Source organism: Sus scrofa, chromosome 11 (genome assembly GCF_054392235.1).
Source record: "Sus scrofa isolate SSC_HxYL_T2T_F1_AM1 chromosome 11, Sscrofa_HxYL_maternal_Yorkshire_Landrace_v2.0, whole genome shotgun sequence".
NCBI classification, from domain to species: Eukaryota; Metazoa; Chordata; class Mammalia; order Artiodactyla; family Suidae; genus Sus; species Sus scrofa.
In genome coordinates this window covers 74,663,139-74,687,235 of record NC_139393.1, presented here as the reverse complement: position 1 = coordinate 74,687,235, position 24,097 = coordinate 74,663,139, and the positions used below count along the sequence as shown (strand labels likewise).

Genomic DNA, 24,097 nt, shown 5'->3' with positions numbered 1-24,097 from the left:
GTGAGCGTGTGGGCCTCAGCTCCTCCTGTGCCCTCAGCACTTGGGTCTCCGGCCCCGGGGTAAAGCCTGCTTTTCTCACCCTTGGTTCTCCAGCGAGAGCTGCGTGTTTTAAAGGCCTTAAGGGAGGAGCTCGCGTTTGCAGTGTTAGTGACGAGCCGCCTCGACCCGGCCTCAGCCACTTCTGTGACTGGCTGACCCCCAGGGACCCCTGGCTGTGAAGGGCCCCCCGCTTTGTATTCTGAAGACAGACAGCACCTCGGACTTACTGGGAAACGGAAGAAAGCCCCCAGCCCGCCCTCCAGCCCAGCGTTCAGCCGCATTTTGGGTGTGTTGCCTTCCGCTGCTGTGCACAAGGCCTCAACTTACCCAGGGTTTGGATGTTCTTTAGTATTTTTTAGAGTAAGGTGTGTAAGACTGGACACTGATAATTTTGTGTACACTTCATGGTCTGTGTATGTTTTCCATGTTGCTTAAAGGTAATTACAATTTTTAATGGCTGTTATTGCATTCTGCTTGCTTAATTGACCATTTCTCAGTTGGACATCAGAATTATTTCCCAATTACTGTAATTACGAACGACGTAGGAGACAGTTCTCGGAAGTGGGTGACTTGAACAAGCGCCAGTGTTTGCCCTTCTTGCCCCGATTCGAACGGCCACGTGTCCGCATCCCAGGACCTTCTGTGCCGTCTGTGGGGCGTCAGTGACCTTCCCCTGTTTGGAAGTTGATTGTAAGTGAAGGTGAATCATGTGCCGCTTGATTCGCGTCTCTCTTTCTCTCCCGGGAGGCGGAACACATTCTCCCTTTCGATCAGCCTTTTTCTAGAAAGTTTTTAGCGTGGACATCATGTTTTTCTTCTTTCTTTTTGGTTGGCCGTACCCACAGCACATGGATTCCTGGGCCAGGGACTGGATCCAAGCTGCAGCTTCGACCTGCGCCACGGCCGTGGCAGTGCCAGATCCTTAACCAACTGTGCCACAGTGGGAACTCCAGAATCCTGATTTTATTAATTTTTACGCATTTCTCATGTAGTAATTAGCTCATCGATACTTGTGCCGTGTAGTCTTTCACGACTCGGGGTTGTCTACAAAAACTAGGGTTTCGGCTATAGTCTGGAGTTAGGAAAATCAATGTTGCTTAACTGAGAGAAATGCCGTTTACGTCTCCTTCTGTTTCCCCTAGGTATTCTCTGAGTGGCGGAGGAACTTCATCCCACTGAAACTCCTCTGGCGTCTGGAGCTTCGTTTCCCCTTTTCTTCTTCTTCATCCTCCTCCTCTTAAAAAGTCAACGAGAGCCTCTGCTGCCTCCGCTGAAGAGGTGCGCCCCTGGGGGCCGTCCCCCCAGGAGGCCGCCTGCCCGGGGCCGCGCGGCCCTTGCCCGCTGGCCTCGGCGTGATGAAGTCTCCAGGTGGGGGGGTGGGGGGGTCAGCTCCTTCACCCATCCCTTTCTTCTTCTCGTCTGTAATTTTAACCATAGCGCACATATCAAGGAAAGTGTCTTTCAACACAAGAATCAGCCCCGAAGTGTCTGTTTGGGATGATGCTAAGGCAACGGAAGAGACGAAACCTCAGGTACCCGCTCTCTGTTGATGAGCCCCCCCCCACCCCGGGAGACGGAGACGCGCTCTGGTGGGTCCGTGTACAGACGTGTATATAGTGTCGTTTTTACGGAGACCCTCTCGGCGCGCATAGGGATCACTGCGGCCGCCTCGGCCAAGTGCTTTTGTAGATAATGTCAGTGGAGTAAATATTTGACAGGCCGTGACTCGAGTCTATCGCCTCGCCTTGATTACATGTACATTTGGAATTCTGTGACCGGTGATTGGGTTTTATTTTGTATCCGCTGGCTTTGCCACTGATAATAATGAAGGCCCGTCTTAGGGAACACCCCTCTGTTGGTACCTCAGCAAATGCCGGGGCTGCTCTCGTCCGCCCCCCACCCTCTGGGTCCACGTCGAAGGTGGTTTTCCTTTTCTCATCGATGGTACTATTGCTCAGTGTTCTCAGCCGGAGCGTGTCTTGCCTCATGAAGCTTTAAATTATTAAGTTTCTCCCCAATGAAGTGTCCTCGTCTAACATTGGTTTGGGTTCACGCCCCCGCCAGTCCTGCGCCTGCTGTCCCGTCCTTGCGTATTGATCTTCTGTTGCAGCTTGTAGTGAAATCTGCATATCATCCCTCCCGCCTGGAAATGTCTGAATGCTTACACGAATAAATTTGATAACACGCTTACTTTGCAAACTCTCCTTGGAGCATGACTCTTGAGAGGGCAGGGCACCTGCGGCGTGTGGTGTCCGTGTGAGTATCCGCAGGAGCAAGTGCCCACACTCACAGTGCGGAATGGCCGGGTCGGCTCCCTGTGCAGCTTCGAAAATGGTCCTGAGAAGATGTGGGTGAATAGTGCTGGTTCGTGTAACTGCTCTGTGTCTTCCCAGGCGCCTCGGCGGAGGCTTGTTCTGCTTTCTTAAAGGAGCCGGTGTCAGCTGGTTGGCCAGCCAGGGATCTGGGTTCTTCTTGGCTTGCGGCACGGGCTTGCTTGCCAGGGGCTTAATGATCTCTGGTGTCTGGGAAGAGCGGGAGTTCTCAGAGCAGTTCTGGGCTCATTTGAGTAGGTGTGGCATCCTTGTGTGTGTGTCGCTGTGAAGCACTGTCATCTCTTTGGGGAGGAGCAGTCCTCGAGGCGGGGACACAGAGGCTTTGCGGAAGCAGGGAAGTTACGGGGTCAGCCTGGGGGCGGAAGGCCAGTTGTCCGCTGGCCCGATGGCCTGCAAGTTACAGGGACCTGAGCCAGAGACGTTTGAGTGGTGGCTATTGTTTAGGTTTGTTACGGAGTGGAACTAGCTTTAAACTCTAGAATCGAAAGTCATGGGTTTTTACATTAAAAGTAGATTTGGGTTGTTCTTAGTTTTTATGAGGGATGCATTTTGGTTCGGGGGAAAAGAACTGAATTGCCGGGTCGTCTTGTGCAAGTTGGTTAAGTTGAGTAATGAAAACTGAGCGTATTTCGTCTTGTGCCCCAGAGAGCGTCCTGCAGGAGGGAGCTCTTGGTTTCCCTCCGTGAGGCAGAAGCCGCAGATCAGTTCTGTCCGTTGCTGGAGAAGGAGTCAAAGCAATGCAGCAGTGTAGACAGCCGCTCGCTGACCTCGCACTCTTGAGGTTTGCGAATGGACAGTGGTACTGGGCCGGGGTGCTGATGCCGGTGTCAGATAGCAGTGACCGTTTCGCTGGTCGCTGGACCGGATTCCAGCCAGGAGCAGCGTTGCGAATGCTCAGGCAGTGCGCTGCAGTCACTGGCCTGTGACAACACACCGCATCGTCTCCCAGGTCGAGAGGCAGCATTACTCTGAGTTTACTGGAAGTGGCTTCTCTTGAGGACGTTTCTCAGGGAAGGTGTAGTCTGACTGCTTCTGAAAGTGGTCCAGCTCCCCCGACAATCTCTCCTGGCTGTTTCTCTCCGTAGACAAAGACAGCTGATGTGTTTTTAAGGGATCTCGGTTAGCCAAGGAGGGGGAACTAGCATTGGTCCCCTGCAAGCCCGCCCTTAAAGAGACCAGGTCCTGGAGCTGCAGCAGAACCTGCCTCAGGCAGTACGAACGGCTCTCAGGCTTTAGCCAGACCTGGGAGCTCAGCATTCGAGATGGCTCTCCTACCACTCGGGACCCTCTCGCTGCCAGACGGCTTGCCCGCCCCACTGCAGACAGCCGGGGGCTTCGTCTGGTGGGCTTTTGATGTTGTTTTTTCGTGTCCCATGTCCAGCTGCCTGCCCTAAGTGGGGTGGCCACCAAGGGGGTTTGGGGGCCCTGACACCCTGTTAGCCTTGTGATTATCTTGCTGTGACCCAAGTGCCACACACCTTCCCCATTTGATGGCTTTGTCCTCCAGTTGGTCTTTTGAAGCATCGAGTTGGGTTCTTTATGCAGCATTTTGTACCTTTCTTTTGGTCTATTTATAAGCATTTTTATATTTTCTTCCTTAAAAACATGGCTTCTGTATTTCTGCTATGGAACATGGCAATAACCGGGGCGGCTGCAAGGGGTGTTCCTAAGCACAGGCTCTGTATCACGCAAGGGTCAATAAAGTTCACAGAAACAGTTATTTCTGGAATTGTGTCTTCTGTGGAGAGAGAACGTTGGTGTCCCACCCCCTGCCAGCCTCCGGGGTGACGGAGTCACGAGGGTGGTGCCCGCGGGACTCGGCTTCGTGCCCGGACTCCACAGTGGTCCTCATCTCTTCCACCACGTGAGGACCCAGTGAGAGGACGGCCGTCCGTGAACCAGGAACCGGCTCGCACCAGACCCCGAAGCCGCCAGGACCTCCCTGGCCTTGGACTTGCCAGCGCCCAAACTGTGAGAGGCGAGTTTGTTTATAAGCCACCCTGTCAATAATGTGTGTGTGTAGCAGCCGCTGGACTCAGCAGGTGTCTCTGAAAGCCCCTGTGTTCCTGGCAGCTTGGGGCTGGTTGGTCTACACTGCCTACCTGGCTTGGCCTTCCGTTTCCTTTGAAGTCACACAAAGGTGTGAACCAAGACCACCTCGTCCCCACGTCTCGTAGAGCTGAGTGGCAGGTGCAACTCCTGGAGGGAGAAGCTCACTGATTTTGCCATCGCAGCTGCTCCGGGACGGGGTCAGATGCTTCCACCTGACTGGTCGCGTGTGGGAGGGCCCCTTGCAGAGAGGGGGCCAGAGTCAGCCGCTGACGGCCCGTCTCCCAGAGATGGGCTCCCCGGCCTCAAGGTGGAAGCCGCAGCAGCTAAAACTAGAAAATGTCATTTTGCAAAACATGTCATGTGTCTCCGTGAGCTGCTGAGTCTGTTCTCGTCGCACCCGCCGTGCAGTGACCAGCCGGCTCCCCCGCCCACCCGCACAAGGGGCAATGAAAGACAAGAGACCAGGCTGGTTGTGTTGCCTTAAAACGTCAGTATGCTGGACTGTGGCGTGAGGTATTTTTATTCCCTTTTGTTAGTACTTAAAACCATCCGGTACAGATCGTAAGGCAAATGCTGACCACATCGCAAGCTACTCAGCCATGTGTATACTGCCATTTCCACGCGCGCAGGTCACCGGCCTTCACACCAGCAAGGGAATAGCAGCCACCAGGTCCCCACAGAGAACAGGCAAACGGACTTGGAGTCGCGGGCCCAGCAGAGCCCCGTTCCCTGTGTCATCCGACGATCAAGGCTGTGCAGTGTGATACTGTCCATACCCCAGGCCCGCGGGGAGTGAGTATAAAAGGAGAAGAGACTGGTTCTCGAGGGCAGGCACGAGGTCTACTACTACTGAGTGTGCAGTAGGTTACAGGGATGATCATGGGAGCCGGACAACTACGCACCACCACTCAGAGCTCCTGCACCCACGGAAGCTCACGACACGCTCCACGACGCCACACCACAAATGGCCCTGGTTACGGACATACAGGTTCTCATGCTTGTGAAACAGCAAAACACCACAGCTGACACCCCTCCCATCGTCTCCAGCACTCCGTACACCAACAGTCCAGCAGGCACCGGACTGCTGCTGCTTCTCGGAACAGAAAACAACCCGCTACAGTTTTGTAAAGAGTCATCACTTACACAATTTGGTCACCTTGCACCAAGAAGGAGGGCTTGGAACCAGCGTTTCACTGGAGCGCGAAGCCCCGAGTGGAACACGGTATGTTGCAAATTTGCTTGTTAATCAAAGAAGTAAATCCTACTAAGGTCCTATCATTATAAAAGTAGAAAGATTGAAAAAAATCGGAAAGTGATCTCATTTGCTTAAGACTGTGCCACGTGTATCACAAACACTGGAAAATCCGTTTTGTAAAATGCAGCAGCCTAGAAATCAAAATCATAAAAGTTTATCGAAAAAGAAGAGCACTTGCCCTGTCTTTTGGTTGAACGGATGTGTCTACTGCTCTGAAGGTGCAGTCGTGGAGGAAAAGAATGTCATTTGGCACTATGTTAATGACAGTGTTTTAATACTGGCACAAGCCGAGGACGGCCCACCAAGAGCGCGACCCGCACCGGTGGGGGCGCGGTCCTGTTCAGGTGAGAAATTAGCTGAAAAGACAAGATTAAAAACAGTTCTGTGGAGACAGATGAGAGTTGCTGCGCAGCCATGGGTTGTTGGTTGGTTGGTTTTCTAGACAGGTGTTAAGTTTACTAGGCTTCATGAATACAGAAGAAAGGAAGTGCCTTCGGGAAAGTCGCCACTGCTGAAACCCATCAACAGGTGTGTGCTGCCATCAGTACACGTGCGATTCTTTGTGGCTCAGCACATGAGCGCGGGAGGCCGAGCTGGTGGCACTTCGGATCACCTCCATCCACCTAAGACGAGAAAGTGCAACCGCTGTCGGGGGCCACGCTGTATACACCTGTATCTACACGGACGTTTTCTTGTAAGAGCTGCGTGACCCCTGGCATTCGTTACTTACAAAGCCACCGTGTGACCGAACGCTGGTTTATAATCTGACGCTTTATGGAAGAGACCTTAAGTGAACGGTGAACGCCTAGCACCCAAGTGAATGAAGGCAGGGTGAAGGGTGCCTCCAGGTTGCTCCGGAGGAACCCCGTTTGAGAACCATGGACCCAGGGTGAGACCGATCCTGCTTGGCGGGAGTTCTTTATACATTCTAGTGGTTGCGGAGTAACCAACGCCAATGCCCGGAAGGGCATCCTTCCTCCGCAGGCGCCCTGGGCAGGGGAACATTTACCTTTCAAACGTGTATTCGCTCTCGGCCCTGAAGTAATACACGTGGGACTTGAAATGCAGCTTGAACACGTAGTCCTTGTGGATGTCCTCGGCCTCCGAGGGGACGGTGAGCGAGTACCCGAGTAGAGGCAGGCTGGCCAGGGGGTGATTGTCCTGGAAGGGACACAGAGGTGGCTCTGGAGAGGCAGCCACCGCAGCTGGGCTTGCCCTAGGCCCCAGCCTGGAAGCATCCGCTGGACCACAGCACCTCCGCAGCCAGTGAAATCATCCCCCTCCCTTGTCGAGCCGCAGAACAATGGCCCTTTCCAGGTGGAAACAGCCCTGGGGCAGGTGGATGATGTCAGCCTTCACTGGGAGGCGATGGCTGTGGTGCCCCCAGGGAGGGAGGGTCCGGGGTGCAGGTCCCCACCGACCCCAGGCACGCACCTGGGGGGATTTGTAGAAGAACAGGCAGAAGTTGGTGAACACCACCCACAGCTTTTGCCACCCGTTGCTGTTTTTGAATTTCCGCAGCAGGTTCCCAGACAGCTGATTCTGCAAGACAAGACAAGTAGGCCTGTTAGGAGCACAAGTGGGGGCACCCGGCACCCCTGGTTCCACCAAAGGACCAGTTCAGTCCTGCTGTCGCGGGGGGCTCTCGGTGTCGTTGCTAGACAGGCCCTGCCTGCCCTGTGCCCACCGGACGGGGCTCCTAAGGACCCCTGCTAGCGGGGGAACGCTGGGCAGGTGGACTGTGCCCGCCTGATTTAACTCTGTCACCTGTTCGGGGTTGAATTCGGTTCCCCCACACAGAGCTTGAAGTCTGGATCCCCTAGTACCTCAGAATGTGACTATTTCTGGAGGTCAGGTCATCCCATGTATCACTGAGCGAGACCGCGCTGGTGGGAGGGAGGCCTGTGAGCCCCCGTGACGCATGTCCTCACAACAAAGCGGAAGGAAGAGCCTGGGACACAGAGGCGGCCTGGACTGACGAGTCTCCAAGGCAAGGAATCCCGAGGCTGGCCTGGCCGGGAATGCCGGGGGGCCGGAAGAGGCCAGCAAGCACCCTTGCACCCCGCTTTCGGAGCAGCTGGGCCCTCCTGCCACCTGGATTCCGGCGGCAGCAGGGGGATCTGTCTGTGGGAGCCCCAGCGGGTGCCTGTTATCCCGGCCTCCGTGGGAAGGCCCTGCCCGCCCCCTGGTGGCCCTGGCCAGCAGGCTGGCTTCAGCGCCGTGTCCCTCCATCCAGCAGGAAAGGCCCGTCGAAACAGGCTTTCCCGGGTGTCCGGGGTCAACCCCAGAACCCTAGCAGGAGCTGCTGGCACAGAGCAGCCCCGAGGCTCCGGGGCCCCCGAGGGGGGACACCACAAGGAGGGCACGTGTGTCCTCCGCGTCGCCTCTCAAAAGACACTGAGAAGGCTCATCCACGTCCCTGGCCAGCCGGTGGCTCATGACCAGGAGGACTCAGAAGAGAGAAGTGGACGGGGCGGGCCACACAGGCTTGCGAAACAGAATCATGGCTACTAAACGGTTCCCTTCAACATGGTTAAACGGGCAAACTCGCCACAATAAAGTTTATAAATATGCCTGGGCCTGCTTTATTTTAACTCCTTCGGGACTTTCCTAGTAATCTGTATCTAACCCGATAAGCATTCTTAAATAAGGCCCCTGGGCCGGGAGGTGAGATGCAAAGAGTTTAAATGGCCCCGAGCTGCTCACGGTCTCACAGGGAGACAGTGGTCCCTGTGGATGGAGGCAGTGACACTGCAGACAGTGCCACCACCCCGTCTGGCTGCCACTCACCCCTGGCAGAAAAGCGTGAGGAAACGGGTTCTCGGAGTTGCAGCAGGTGAGCGTGGCAGCCAGAGTTGCAGTTGGATGCTTCTGCAACAGCACACACGATGACGTACGAGTCACGCCATGGAGGAGAGTGGCGCCTTTTCCTTTCCTTCCAGTTCCTATGTTTCGACCGCATCCCCCCCTTCCTCCAGCTGGAGCCCAAAACCCCTTTCTCCTAGTTGCGTTTCCTTAGCTGTTTTGGAGCAAGAGCCAGGCTCACAGTGTGGTTCACACACTTGACGGATGAACCAGGTTTAAAGTGAATGATTTGCCAAGGCAGGCTCATGGGGACACGCCTTACTTCTGCGGGCCACCTTGAGTCCTTCTGGAACACGCCAGGGAACAAACTCGGAGTAAGTCCTTGTGGCCTGGCCATCCTCATAGACTGCATGCTTTTTAGCGACTGTAGCCGCTGGTCTCTTCTCTGCTCCCCATCTTGCTGGCGGCCTCTGAAGCTGCCAACCCCACGGAAACTCTTGTTCTCCGTGGCTTCACTCCCGGACACGTTTCAGTCTCCTGCTCGGGTCCCATGCCCCCTAAGTTCTGCACCCCTTTCTGTCACTGCTCTCCCGAGCCTGAACCTTTCATCTCTAGGGCTGACCCTCGGCGCTGTCTAGACCTGGGCCATCCTCACCTGCTACCTTTAGGGAGAGGTCATGGTCAGACCCCGGCCCAGCCCATGTGCCCACATCCTGGCCTTCCCCACAGCCTCCTCTTCCAGACTCACAGCCTCCGCTCTCCCCTCTTCTTGGCTCTGTCGCGACTGCATTGTGTCCTCCCCAGAAGATACGTTCAAGTCCAAAGTCCCAGTACCTGTGAAGGTGACCTCCTTCAGAAACAGGGGCTCTGCAGATCAAGTCAAGGGAAGGCCATTCTGGAGCAAGGCGGGTCCTATCTCAATGACTTAACTCCTGGGAAGGGCATTAGAGCACCGAGATACCCAGGGAGGCCGCCACGAGAACCCCGAGGGTGGCTGGCACCCACCAGACGCCAGACAGAGCCCAGAACACATCCTCCTTCAGGGCCTCCAGAAGGAGCCACCCTGTGGACAGACACCTTGGTCCTGGAGTCTGGGGCTGACTGGTTCTTGAGGTGACGGGATACAGCAGCCACGGGGAGGGGGAGTCCTCACTCTGAGTCCTGCCGCTCGCTGCGGCTCCCCCCCCCCCCCCCCCCCCCGCTCCTCACCTGTGTTCAGACGGGTAACACCCACCTCTCCCCCAGTCCATACCCCTCCCAATGCCCGTCTTCAAGCATCGCTTTGGTCCCTTCACCTCCAAACCCCAGGCGAGGCTTCACACTGGCCACCACAGCATCAGTACCCGCACGTCGACTGTGCCCTCAGGTCCCCTGGCTTGCCCACACGTTCTGTGCAGGTCAGCTCAGTGCCACGCTGCCCGCAAACATCCCCGTCACTCCCTTCTACCTGCACGAATCCCAAAGGAGACAGAATCAAGCGATCGGGTACAGGGTGGGGTGGGGTGGGGCAGTGAGAAAGCACCTCCCAAAGGAAGAAGCTGCTCTCCCACCCCATCCCTGGTGGCAGCCGGTGGGACCGGGGCCCTGCGAGGATGCCCTGGCACCCATGAGAGGACACCAGACTGCAGCCACGTGCCTTGGGAAGGGGGATCTCACTAGGGAGGGACACAGACACAGCAATAGGAGAACCAGTTCCGCTAGCACTTAAGCCACATCACTGTCACCATAAAACCACGCCAGCCGCAGCACCCACTCGCGTGCACACACGCACTACAGCTCTCAGGACCCTTTTTCTCTAAGGGCCACAGAGAAAGTAAGGATTTTAGGCTTTGGGGGTCAAGGGGTAGAATCAGAGATTTGTAGTAACCACTCAAAGGTGCAAAACCCCATTTAGTTGATGGGCTGAAACCAACCAGGGGGCTGGAAGGATTTGGCTGTGGGCCACAGTATGCCAGCCTGGCTCTGTCCCTCTGCTGACCACGCAGGTATGGGACTGTCACCCAAGAGAGAGCTGGCTGGAGGAGCTGTGTCTGGGCCACATTCTTGGATGGCCTGCACGCCTCCTGGGATTTAGGAGGAAGTTTCAAGCCCACCAAACTCCCACACCTTGACAACCCTGACTCCTATGGCGAAGGTCAGCATCAAGTGAGGCCGAGGGGATTTCTCCTGCACGGCGCTGCCCTCCCCACCTCACTGGACAGAATAGGTCCAATTAGGTATTTTTCTCCACCAGATGGTCCCTGGGTCTTCTTCCCTGCTCCCTCTTTGCTGGAAAGATCCCTGTTCCTTGGAAGAAACCTTCCGTTGGCAGGCTTTGCCAACAGGTGCAGTGCAAGTGTGAAGGGGGCATTGCTCAGTACACCCAGCCCTCAGGAAGAGAATGCTTCCCTCCCCGTGGGGGGATGGAGGAGACAGAAGGCTTGCTGTCTGCCCAGCCCACCCAAAGCCAGGCACAGCAGGGGAGCCCCACAGGGTGAGGACACAGCCCCGCCGGAGGATGAGGCGGTTTGGAGAAGGAATCGGGGCTTTTTGGACAAACTCTGTAGTGGGGAAACTCAACACAGGGAGTTCCATGGGTCTGTGAAGGTCACTTCCAAAGCACAATCTCAGAATCCCTAGAAACTACCCATCAAGAAATGTCTGGCATACTCCCAGCACTGTTGGTTCAAAACGCAAACAAACCACTTCTCTTGGCTCACAATTTCTTATGTGACATTTTTGGGGCCAGGCGTATAGGAATTCATTGACTTGTCAGGTTTTAGAAAGATGACCCAGTGTCTCTACAGCACCCCAGGCAGTGGGGTCTGAGGCTGCAGCCTACAATCAAACACAAGACCGTGCAGTAAAATAGGACATCTGCACAAAACCGAAAAACAGCCTCCCGACTGGTCAGGTCAGGTTCTACTACCAATGGGCTATAAAGAGAACTTCACCGTATTAGATTTGGGGGCTTGGGCTTTTCTGAAAGGGAAGAGATTGTGGACCTAGGCCAGCAGATGCTTAGAGAATGGGGTTTGGAGGGTTCTGGAAAGCCTATAGTCACAGTATCAGGAGAGCCCCATCATCACAGCCAGGCTCTCGCAAGTTCTGCATGAACGACACCTGCACTGGCCCTGGCTGGCACCAGCTCCCTTTACACCTCCTCACACCCGAGCCCAGGGGCTGCTCTAGGGCGCAGCGAGCACGGCGCCTGGACAGTCCATCCAGACCTCTTGGCGCAGCCACACAGATTAACGCTTAGACAGCCTGCCCCACGGCAAACTCCGTGAGAGAAGAGGACACTGAAGGAGGTGGCCCTGAAAACGATGACTGTGCAGGCGGCCTGGGGAGTGGCAGAGGCCACGGCCAGTGCACCTGCTGGTGTGGCAGGGCACGCGCATGCTCATAAGCCCGGTGCCCCAGCCCCACCCCCGCGGGCCCGCCCTACCTCGACCGCCACGCTGAAGTCCACCATCGAGACGCTGGTGTTGCGGTGCCAGCACACGTGCACCATGGTGTTGCCGCGGTGCGGGGCCTGGCGCTCCAGCGAGGTGCGTGAGGCGCTGAGGTCGTCCTCTGACTCCTGGTCGACCGCGGCCTCCTCTGGGGACTCTGGGTGTGGCAAGAGGCAGCGCTTCATCACTGCTCGCCAGGAGGACCCCCTTCCTGCCCCCTCCCAGGGGCAGATGGACGGGCGGGTTGGGGGGCCCCCAGGCACCCACTGAGCAGGACATCACACCAGCCGCGAGGCGGGGACCAGGGCCTCATGCCTGGGGCGGCCCACCAGCCCTTCCGCTGGGGAGACCCCTACAAGTTTTCCACCCCTAGAACCTGATAACTGACAGGGCCGGCCCAGAAGATTTTGCCCTGCTCTCTGATACCATTTTAAGGTTTTTTAAAAATAAACTTTTATTTAAAAAAAAAAAGGTCCTTCAGGGAGTTCCCATTGTGGTGCAGCAAAAATGAATCTGACTAGTGTCCACGAGGATGAGGGTTTGATCCCTGGCCTCGCTCAGTGGGTCAGCTGTGTGTAGGATCCCGAACTGCTGTGGCTGTGGTGTAGACCAGCAGTTGCTGCGGCTCTGATGTGACCCCTAGCCTGGGAACTTTAATATGCCACAGGTTTGGCCCTAAAAAGCAAAAAGTTAAAAAAAAATGAAAATAAGGAGTTTCCATCATGGCTCAGTGGAAAAGAATCTGACTAGCATCCATGAGGACACAGGTTCGATCCCTGGCCTTGCTCAGTAGGTTAAGGATCTGGCGTTGCCATGAGCTGTGGTGTAGGTCGCAGAGCAGCTCGGATTTGGCGTTGCTGTAGTTGTGGTGAAGGCCAGCTGCTACACCTGCCATTCAACCCCTAGCCTGGGAACCTCCATATGCCATGGAGGCAGCCCTAAAAAAGACAAAAGATAGAATCTCTGAAGTTAAAAAAAGTTCCTTCAAATATTGACTATATTACACAATAAGAATGAAGCATGTAAGTAAGGATAATAAAAGATGGCATTAGAATATTTTAAAATAATATGTAAGAAGTGGACTGTAATTAGTTTTATGATGGCTTAAGATCCTTGTATTTTAAATATACATAATAAAAATTACAGATATCCACTAAAAAAAAAATAAGTTCCTTGATTTTTAGCTTAAAACACAAACGTGAACGGTGGATATGCGAGCACAGGCATAAGATGACCATCGATGCAACAGGATGTCTCCGACGGCCAGGGATCCCCCCCCCCCCCCCCCCCCCGCGAATCCCTGGAGGCCCTGGGCCTGGGGCTGCACTTACTGTTGTCAGGGGGGCTGCTGGCCAGGAACTCAGGGGCAGGGTCGCTGCTTTTCTCGGCCAAGTCAATGGCCATCTGTATGTCCTCCACCCACTTTTCCATCTCGGAGCGAGAACTAAAAGAGACGGACGTCAGGTTTTCAGGCCACAGCGGGTAAGGCGCGGAAGGAGGTGAGAAGTCAGGCTTCAGAGTTACCTGGCGGCCACGATGATGGACTGGCGCTGGCCCCGCAGGGTGAGGCAGTGGGGCACCCCCCACTCGTCTTCGCTTTCCTCCATCTGTGGGGCGAGTGTTCTTAATGTTACTGCCCAGCCGGCAGCAAGACCTTCCGCGCGTTGGCAAACATTCACCTAACCGGCTACGGCTCAGCAGAAGCGATGTTTCCAGCAGAGCCGCACGCTTCCCGTTACCCGACCGCGGGTCAGAGGGTGCGGACCAGCCAGCGGAATGAGCCTGTGCACAGCGACGCCCCGTCTGTCTCCGCCCGCCCCGGGGGTCACAGAACACGGGGACACGCCCCCTGGACAGGACGTCTTGGGAGGACAGGCCGGTGCCTGGTCTTTACTCCACGTGGGTGGTGAGGGTGGCCCTCCCTCCACGTGCAGGGAGCCAGGCGCGAGGCAGCGAGAGGTGCGTTCACCCCACCGCCACGGCAGCTTGCCCCTTTTTGTTCTAGAAGGAACATAGCCGTGCATCCTTCGTACAAGAGAAGGGGTGATGTCCCAGAGCCCTTCTAGGGGAGCCCTAACAAGGCCCGGGTTTATCCTGGTGCCCGGGATGCTCTCACAGGTCAAGTCCTTCCTTTCCTTCCTCCTGTGCTGCCACTGGCTCCCGCACCCTCGGCAAGCAGCCCAGAGGTGGAACCCGCCGCGGTGCCCACCGCGCATACTCACCGTCATGCCATAGAGCGGGAGCTGCCCGTGGACTTTAAACTGATTCGAGGCTGTCAGTCCCCTGCTCGTGTACAGCAACACGTCGTTGAACTAGAGGAACAAGGACAAGTGCAGCTGAGATGAATGAGCCGCACTTTGAAACCTACAAGGGCAGACACTACGTTTTCCGATTCCTGCGCAATTCGTGGATCTCAGCCACAAGTCTATGCAGCTCTGGCTGCTCCACCTGCTGCCAGGTACCCCTTTTGGGGTGACCCTTGCTAGTTCCATGGCCCACCAGTCACCGATCACCACGAGGACAAACAGCTCTCATCATTTACCAGGAAGAACATGCGTTGCTGGAGCCCCTTCCCCGAGAGTTTGCTGAGGCTGCCCAGGCGGATGAATTCCTGCGGAGAAAACAGACCCGTGAGCTGGCGGGGGCCTGCAAACCTGAGTCAACACGGAGACTCAGCTCCATGGGAGATGCTCCCGCACACGGTGGGCCCCTTCCCGCCACAAATCATAGCGATGGTAGCTCCTACTGAGGGCTGTGCTTTGCCGTCTCTAAGCTCCTCTCCCCAAGCAACCTGCAAGGTAGGTCTACCTTTGGCTCCACCACCAGAGCAGAAGCTGGTGGTCAGAGGTACACTGGCCTGGGCTGCAGGGCTGGCTCCCACCTGGGCCTGTGACTGTGCACTTAACCCCCAGGCCCTGTGGGCTTCTGGCTGCGAGGAGGTGACAAGGACATCAGATGGCTACAAAGTGGCAACAGGGGACCAGGAAGACAGATCCGCCTTACGAAAGAACTGTAAATAGAGGACTTTAAGTCGAGGACTTTTCTCCACGACTTAAAATCTGGTTCTCGGAGCTCCCATCCTGTCTCAGTGGTACAGAACCCAACTAGTATCCATGAGGATGTGGGTTCAATCCCTGGCCTAGCTCAGTGGTTTAAGGATCTGGTGTTGCTTTGAGCCGTGGTGTAGGTCACGGATGTGGCTCAGATCCAGCGTTGCTGTGGCTTGGCATAGGTAGGTCTGCAGATATAGTTCCGATGAGATCCCTAGCCTAGGAACTTCTATGTGCTGTGGGTATGGCCCTAAAAAGATTTTTAAAAAATCTGACTCAACAGCAAAAAAGCCAACAATGAAAAATGGGCAAAAGGCCTTCTTCCTCCAAAGAAGATACAGATGGCCAACAAGCACATGAAAAAATGCTCAGCGTCACTGATTATTAGAGAAATGTAAATCAAAATTACCACAAGGAACCACCTCGCACCAGTCAGAATGGCTGTCATTAATAAGTCCACAAATAACAAATGCTGGAGGGGGTGCGGAGAAAAGGGAACCCTCCTCCACTGTCTGTGGGAATATAAGCTGGAACAGCCACTATGGAAAACAGTATGGAGGTACCTTAGAAATCTATGCATAGAACTACCACATGACCCAGCGACTACTCTTGGGCATACATCTGGACAAAACTTTCCTTGAAAAAGATACATGCACATGCATGTTCATTGCAGCACTATTCACAAGAGCCAAGACATGGAAACAACCCAAATGTCCATCCACAGATGACTAGATTAGGAAGATGTGGTGTGTATATATATATATACACAATGGAATACTACTCAGCCATAAAAAGAACAACATAATGGCATTTGCAGCAACATGGAGGAACTAGAGACTCTCATCCTGAGTGAAGTAAGTCAGAGAAAGATAAATACCACATTGTATCACTTATATCTAGAATTTAATATACAGCACAAATGAACCTTTCCACAGAAAAGAAAATCATGGACTTGGAGTATAGACTTGTGGTTGTGAGGGGGAGGGCGCGGAGTGGGATGGTTGGGGTGCTTGGGGTTAACAGAGGCAGACTTCTGCCTTTGGAATGGATTAGCAATGAGCTCCTGCTGTGTAGCACTGGGAACTATGTCTGGTCACTTATGATGGAGCATGATAATGGGAGAAAATAGAATGTGTACATGTATGTGTAACTGGGTCACCTTGCTGTACAGTAGGAAATTGACAAAACACTGCAAACCAACTATAATGAAAAAAAAATCAGTATATTAAAAAAAAAATCTGGTTCTCGAAAACTAACACCTGTGTTCTAGGATGAGAGAGCCAGAAGCTAATGCGTTTCAGAAACTCTTCCTCCTGAATCGAAACTCTTCCCTGGACCATTCGGGGCACTTTCACAAAAAACAAAACAAAACAAAAAAACCAACCCCATGAAATTCTCATTTTAAGAAACTGTGGTAAAATACACACAAAACTTACCCTGCATGACCTTTAGTGTGTTCACGGTGTGCATTCATCGCTCCCATCTAGGTCTAGAACTTTCCATCACCAAAAAGGAAACCCCATGCCCATGAAGCAGTCACTCCTCATTCCCCACTTCCTCAACCCCTGGCACCCAGTCTATTTTCGGTGTCTATGGATTTGCCTATTCTGGATATTTCCTATACCTCAAACATGCCACATGTGGCCTTCTGTGACTGGCTTAGCAGGATGTTTTCAAGGTTCGTCTGTGTTGTGGCGAGTGCCAGGACTCCGGTACCGCCTGGGGCTGCGTCTTCCACTGGATGGATCGACTACATTTTGTTTATCCCCTCAACGGTTTTGTTGTTTGGTTTTTTGGGGTTTTTTTGTGTTTCTTTTGCTTTTTAGGGCTGCACCCTCAGCATATGGAAGTTCCCAGGCTACGGGTTGAACCAGAGCTGCAGCTTCCGGTCTACACCACAGCCAAAGCAACTTGGGATCCGAGGTGTGCTGGTGACCTACACACCACAGCTCACGGCAACACGGGATCCCCGACCCACTGAGCGAGGCCAGGGATGGAACCTGCATACAACGTGGATACTAACTGGATTCATGCCCCAGCGGGAACTCCCCATCCTCTCAACTGTTGTTGGACATTTGAGTTGTTTCCCTTCTGCTACTGTGCTGCTCTGAGCATTCATCTTCTTGCCTGAACATCTATTTTCAGTTCTTCTGGGTATGTGGCCAGGAGTGGAACTGCTGGGCCAGATGGAAATTCAACGGTTAACTGATTATTAAGAATCTGCCCAACTCTGTTTCCACAGAGCCGCTTTTCAGACACAGCTACAAGTTCTTTGACGTTCTCCCCATAAAGGCCAGTCTCTGACCCCTTACCTTGGGTGTGGGTGGACTGGTGACCGATTTGACAAATAGGGTGTGGAAGTGACGCTATGTGATCTCCGAAACTAGGTCATAAAACGACACGTGGCCTCTGCTCTGTCCCTGGGAATCCCAGCTCTGGGAACCCTGAGCTGCCCAGAAGCAGTGAGACCACCTGGAACCCAGCCGGGGGAAGCCTCTTAGGGGCTCTGCTGCTCGGCCCCAACTGAGCCCAGCCTCCAGCCATCCCTGCCAGGTGTCAGCCCTGCCTGGCCCACCTGGGACTTGTCGGTGCCACATGAAGCTGGAGCATCACCTGGCTAAGTCCTGCCCTCTTCCTGACTCATTAAACCGTGACATACACTAAAAGGTTGTCTGCAGCCCCTGAGGCCTGGAGGCCCGTGTGACCCGGCCATAGAGCCCCCAACACCCGCCACACACAGGTTCTGTGACCAGGGCGGCCAGCGAGCCAAGAATAGGGATTCAACCCATTCATTTTGATGCTGTGCGGCCTGTTCTTCGGTCCTTCATGAAAAGTCGATCAAAGACTACACCTGCTGGCGATTTAACGGACACATTCCGGAGATCAACAAGTGACCATAACAAATACTTGCTGGTCCGTGGGACAGACACTAAGCAGACAGCAACAGTTCGGTATTGAAAACGGTGTTGGAGGAGCTCAGAGAATGAGGAGTGGTGACCCTCACATGCTGTCACTCCTGGTTCCAGCTCGAACATGTAACATTGTTACACGTACATTTTCTTAACAAATCTTGGGGATGTGAGGAGGAGATGGGACATCCCCAGAAAGGCTGTGGACTCAGAAAAATGTCTGAGGGCTGGATATAGAAAATGCCTCCTGCCCAGAATGATCTTTTTTGTTTTAAAAACCATGAAACAGGAGTTCCCGTGGTGGCGCAGCAAAGAACCAGACTAGTTATCAACGAGGATGAGGGTTCAATGCCTGGCTTCACTGAGCGGGTTAAAGATCCGGCGTCACAGGTGCGGCTCAGATCCCTTCTTGCTGTGGCTGTGGTGTAGACCAGCAGCTATAGCTCTGATTCGACCCCTAGCCTGGGAACCTCCACATGCCGTGGGTATAGCCCTAAAAAGACAAAAACCCAACCAGCCATGAAACCATGACAAAGAAAAGGTCCCTGATATCCTTAAGCTCAAGCTGCTTCCTTCTGGAAGGAAATTCACACAGTCCCAGGCCTCTGAGTCTTTACCAAACAAACCCCCACTACCCTCCGATCATAATGACCTTCCTTTAATCAGCACATTCTTAGGACAGAAACACACGCTGGGGGGCCTGGCTCTGGCCCAGTATGCTGCGCTTTTGCCTCAGGGAGAAATCCTGCCTTCAAGGACCTGACCCCACCTCAGGCTGACCCCGCAGGAGGGCCAGGATTAAGCCTAAAAGCTATGTTAGGAATTACACAGCGGGACCCTAACATAACTGCTCATCTTTAAATCTCAGTTTTTCAAATTCCACATGTAGAGAAATATATGGGAGCCTGCTTTGCACTCATCAGGATATTCGATAATATTTTATTTTAGCCACACCTGCATCACATGGAAGTTTCCAGGCTAGCAGTCAGTCGGAGCTGACAGCATAGCAAGAACAAATTGGACCTGCGTCTGAGACCTACACCATAGCTCACAGCAATGCCAGATCTTTAACCCACTGAGAGAGGCCAGGGATCGAACCCACATCCTCATGGATACTAGTTGGGTTCATTATCCCTGAGCCACGATAGGAGCTCCATCAATAATTTAAAATGAAAGATAATCAGTTCGTATCTCTGTGTGGGACACTCCACCCTAGAACTCGCCTCCCTGGGCGACTCTCATCCTTCTTCCCACTTCCTTCAGGGTTGACCTGAAACAGGAAGTGGCCATGAAGCAGGTTGATGAACCGAATAGGGGGAGGTCAGGCGGGTCTGCGGTGCGTAACCAGCTCCGCAGTTCCCACTTGACCTTCACCAGTGATAATGACCTTTATTTAGCACGTGGTGTGTGCCTGACATGGGCTGGGGGCTTATATTAGGTCCACCTACGAGGCTGTACATTCAATAATATCACCCCCGTTCTCCACATAAGGAAACGGAGGTGCAAAAGGAGTAAGGAACTTGCCCGGATCACGTGGTCCATCAGGTGGCAGAGCCGATGTCTGGCTAAATGATTCTGGTGCCTTCTACAGCACCGTGCTATGCGCTCATTCACATAATAGCTTATACTGGTCTCTCCAAATAAGTGTAGGTGGGAAAAAGAAAGGTCATTCATATTCACTGTGTTAGCTTTACACATTACATCTCATTTGATCCATATGACCTACGTAGGAGGTGTGATGGAGAAGGTGTGATCCCCACGTTACAGAAGGGAAGGAACATTCTAGTAGGTGAACCATCCCAGCTCTGGTGGAGCTGGAAATTGAGCCCAAGGCCACTTACTTCAGCTGGCTGCTCTTTTCATAGCACCATGGAAACTATTCCTCAAAATAAAAACTTCTCTCCAAATGCTCTGGTCTACTCTGTAGCTCAACATGCTCAATAGTGCACCACATCCAAAGTTAAAGAGAAAATTACATTGATTCCACAAGGCTTTACGAAGGCTTCCGCATGGATGGCTCAGCGGGATTGTTCTGTGCTGACGCCCTGGCAGAACTTCCTCGCCAGCAGAGCTAAAGCAAATCCCAGCTTTAATTTCCACCCAGCATTGAGCACATCACTCTCTGACCACCTCGGACTGCTGGCACTCCGGTCAGCTTTGTAATTAGGCTTCCTGACGCAAATACCCAACTACCAAAAGGCGAGGAAAGTTCCCTCATCTCCCCTGAGTTTCTCAGATTTCATGTTTCCAGGGCAGCTCCATGTCTAAAACTAGAAGCCCCCGACACACAGGACACTTGTCTGAAGATGAAGGCAGGTATGCGGCAGATCAAAGAGGCTAAAATTCCCTCCTAAACCTGGGTGAGGTCTGGGGGAGATGGGCAGCCGTGCGAGGACGTTCCCGCAGAAGGAGAGGTGGCGCTGATGGGATCTTTAATTCCTGGGGATGGACTGCTTTCTAGGAAGAGTGCGGGAAAAGGGAGGCTATTGTCTTTGTTTGCTTTTTGTTTTTTAGGGCCACACCCACAGCACATGGAAGTTCCCAGGCTAGGGGTCGAATCGGAGCTACAGCTGCCAGCCTACGCCACAGCCACAGCAATGCAGGATCAGAACCGTGTCTGTGACCTACACCACAGCTCACCTCAACGCCAGATCCCTAACCCACCAAGGGAGGCCAGGGATTGAACCCACATCCTCATGGATACTAGCTGGGTTCATTTCTGCGAAGCCACACTGGGAACTCCTACCCTGTATTTTTTCTTTCTCTTTTTCTTTTTAGAGCCACACCCTTGGCCTATGGAAGTTCCCAGGCTAGGGGTCGAATCTGACCTGTGGCCTCTGGCCTATGTCACAGCCACGAGGGATCTGAGCCATGTCTACAACCAACACCACAGCTCAGAGCAACGCCGGATCCTTAACCCACTGGGCAAGGCCAGGGATTGAACCCACATTCTCATGGATCCTAGTCAAGTTCGTTAACCGCTGAGCCATGAAGGGAACTCCCCTACCCTGTATTTTTTAAATGTCCCCTGGCTTGGAGGGAGGATGTTTGGGTAGCAAGGTCCTCCTTCACTGTGAATGACCTTGCGTGTCATGGGTAGGTAGGTTAAGGTTAGTAGGTAGGTTAAGGTTAATAGGTAGGTTAAGGTTAATAGGTAGGTTAAGGTTAATAGGATAAGTGAACTCGCATCTCTCCCAGAATCATGTTCTGGCTAAAATATTATTTTAATTCTTAATTAAAATGACATTATGTTAATTGCATCTTTAGGAAATAATTTCCTAAAAAAAAAAAATTATTTTCCTACTTACATGGGAAGTCACAACATACTTCCATGCATTAACCTTTTTTTCTGCTTCCTATCACTATTTTACTCAATTCTTCAAAATAATTTTTTCTCTTCCATTTTCATTTACCTACATTTTAAAAAAATAAACCATCTCAAGTCCTCTCAAAATGTGGTGGGGAAAAAGGAAGCAAGCATATCAACCAATAAAGGAGAAAAAGCAGAGTGTGCGGTTGAAGGATTGATTGATTTTTCTCCCTGTAACACAAAATTTTTGAATGGACACTGCCACGTTCAAGGCATTTTCCCAACTGTCCCCTTAGGGGGAAGGAAGCCACGTTTGACAAAGGAAGATATTTTCACTTGGGAGCGTCCATATTCAGAAGGTTCAAATTTAAGTCACTTAAACGTTGTCTTTCTGGCTTGACGCCCAAGCACACAGAGAACACGGCAGCGGCTTACCCGTCCTGGAATCACAAGATTGTCGACGCCAATCAAATCTTTCTTGAGTTCATGCAGCTTCTGGAAATTCTCCATCTTGATCATCGTACCGTGAAGCTGTGCCACCATCTCCGTGATCTCTGCCAAAGCAGCTGAGGAAGCAACGAGACACACAAACCACAGCATTAATGGCAGCCCAGGGTGTTTTGCCCACATCTTTAAGCTCAGCTCTCCAGGGTGATGTATGTGCGGAACTGAACCACGTCAGAAGCCGCCCTTCTCGAGAAAATGCTGCTATTTCTCAACTGTAAACACGGGGTGACTGGCTTTATGTTTGGATTTGCTTGGCTTTCGTTTCCTCCAAACCATCTTGAAAAGGCAACTGTCCCCTTCGAGGCCCAGGGCTATGCAGCTCTCCTGTAGACAGCATCCCTTGGGGGCAGAAAGAGGAGACCAGAAGGGAGTCAGCGTGCTGGAACTTTGTCCCCAGGGCAGAGATTCTTCTCGGCTCCCCGTTACCAGGGAAGCACAGGGCAGAAGGAGCACAGAGAAGCCACAGACAAACCTAGGGCAACGGAGGGATCTTTCGGGCCAAGGGTCTCAGGGATAGCGTGACACCTTTGGGCCACGAACTTTCCAGCACACCCCAGCTCTGCCTTCTACAGCCATCACAGTGTTCGCCAAGAGGGTGGCACAGAACAAGGGCAAAACCAAAAGGGCAAAACTAAAATCCCAACGTGGGCACGTGTGCCCCATACCCATGGGCATCCAGTATGCAACCGAAGCTAGTGCCCAGCTGGTGTTTGTTTGGGTGGCCCGCACATCCACAGGCACCGAGGACTTCGGTCCCTTTGACAAGCGACAGCAAGAAACACGTGCCCACTGCATGTCCCTCTTCAGGACACTGCGGGCACCTCGACGGGGGCAAGGAAGCCTTCCTCTTTCTTGCTTTCTCCCGGGGGATGCCAATGAAAGGCTTCCTGGCTTCTCGTCTCAGCCACAGTGACAGAGCCAGAGCTTGCTCCGTCCTCAGACGCGACCAGCCGGTTCACCCTACTAAACCACTCCTGGGCACCGGATGCTTAGGGGGCTGGGCGGGTGGAGGCTCTAAGAAGAAAAAGGACAGCAGCCCGGCCCCTGGGTGTGGGGCTGGTGTTTTGGACCCTCGCTCAGCTCTTTCTCTCATGTTCAGGAAATACGGGTTCAAACACTTCTTGATCTGCCCGGCCTGTTTCCATGATGCCATCCGACACGCCTAGCGAGTAACAAACACCTTTACCATTTAACTGTCAAGAACAGAGTTTTCTCTGGCAGTTCCCGTCATGGCTCAGGGGTAACAAACTCAACTAATATCCCTGAGGATGAGGGTTTGATCCCTGGCTTCGCTCAGTGGGTTAAAGATCCGGCGTTGCCATGAGCTGTGGTATAGGCTGTCCCTGTGGCTGTGGCTGTGGTGTAGACCAGCAGCTGCAGCTCCAATTCAACCCCTAGCCTGGGACCTTCCATATGCTGTAGGCGTGACCCTAAAAAAGCAACATAAATAAATAAACAAATAAATAAATCAAGCAAGCAAGCAAGCAAGCCACACAAAACCACACCATGGGCCATTTCTGTTCCCCTTCTGTGAATTGGCCGTGTTTTAACTACTTGGCCAAATCTAGGATTGTCTTTCTACAAACTCAGGTTAAATTTATAACACTTTAGGCAAGAGGCACAGGCCTTGACCTAGCAGTGGGCGTGCAGATCCTGTAATCTGTCAGGAGCCACCTACGGAGGGTGCATTCTGGCTTCTGAGTGCTGGGGACCCAGCCACAGGCCTCAGGGTCTGGCCCCCGAGGGGCCTGCAGGCCAGGCCAGGGAGCACAGACATTAACCAACAACGCGAGACAGAGGACGGGAGCTCAAAACCACGACGTTATGGCGCAGTGGGGAAAATGGCCTGGAATGCCAGCTCTGGTTGTGTGCCAGCACTCACAGGTCCTCTGCTCCTTCTGAACCTGTTTCTTGTCTGGAATAAAAAAACTCATCTTGAAGTTCCCGTTGTGACACAGCGGAAATGAATCCAACTAGGAACCATGAGGTTGTGGGTTCAATCCCTGGCCTTGCTCAGTGGGTTAAGGATCCAGCATTGCCGTGAGCTGTGGTATAGGTTGCAGATGCGGCTCAGATCTGGCATTGCTGTGGCTGTGGTGTAGGCCGGCAGCTGTAGCTCCAATTCGATCCCTAGCCTGGGAACCTCCATATGCCATGGGGGTGGCCCTAGAGTGAAAAAAAAAAAAAAAGAGTAAAAGTATTAATACAAGAAAGCTACCTGGCAGAGTACCTGGCCCCGGTGCTGGGTGAAGGACCAGGGGTCATAACATCATGACACAGTAGGTAGGATGGTCAAGAACCTGGGATCTGGGTTTAGGTTACCCATCATTTACTTTCCTGCTGTGTGACTCTGGGCAGGTTCCTTAACCTCTCTGGTTTCAGTAGCCCCTATACATAAAATGT

General features: G+C 53.2%; 2 protein-coding genes across 20 annotated transcripts in view; one reads left to right on the top strand and one right to left on the bottom strand.

The window, feature by feature from the left end:
* Window positions 1-4,092, top strand: part of STK24 (serine/threonine kinase 24) — a 106,906-nt gene extending 102,814 nt beyond the window's left edge. For 3 of the 4 annotated variants that reach the window (XM_021065380.2, XM_084982211.1, XM_084982210.1), the window contains one exon: window positions 1,182-4,092. In XM_021065380.2, coding sequence (XP_020921039.1) covers window positions 1,182-1,218 — 37 coding nt within the window. In that variant the 3' untranslated portion in view covers window positions 1,219-4,092. Of the gene's footprint in view, window positions 1-884 lie in introns of all 4 variants that reach the window. The other variant, XR_014819799.1, reaches the window with a different exon arrangement.
* An 802-nt stretch (window positions 4,093-4,894) lies between these two features.
* FARP1 (FERM, ARH/RhoGEF and pleckstrin domain protein 1) overlaps window positions 4,895-24,097 on the bottom strand; it is a 309,200-nt gene continuing 289,997 nt past the window's right edge. For all 16 annotated transcript variants that reach the window (XM_084982203.1, XM_084982197.1, XM_084982198.1 and 13 more), the window contains 9 exons: window positions 21,623-21,753; window positions 14,461-14,529; window positions 14,141-14,230; window positions 13,443-13,525; window positions 13,250-13,362; window positions 11,912-12,075; window positions 7,114-7,221; window positions 6,689-6,840; window positions 4,895-6,302 (listed from right to left, as the gene is read on the bottom strand). In XM_084982203.1, the coding sequence (XP_084838329.1) occupies window positions 6,221-6,302; window positions 6,689-6,840; window positions 7,114-7,221; window positions 11,912-12,075; window positions 13,250-13,362; window positions 13,443-13,525; window positions 14,141-14,230; window positions 14,461-14,529; window positions 21,623-21,753 (992 nt within the window). In that variant the 3' untranslated portion in view covers window positions 4,895-6,220. The remainder of the gene's footprint in view (window positions 6,303-6,688; window positions 6,841-7,113; window positions 7,222-11,911; window positions 12,076-13,249; window positions 13,363-13,442; window positions 13,526-14,140; window positions 14,231-14,460; window positions 14,530-21,622; window positions 21,754-24,097) is intronic.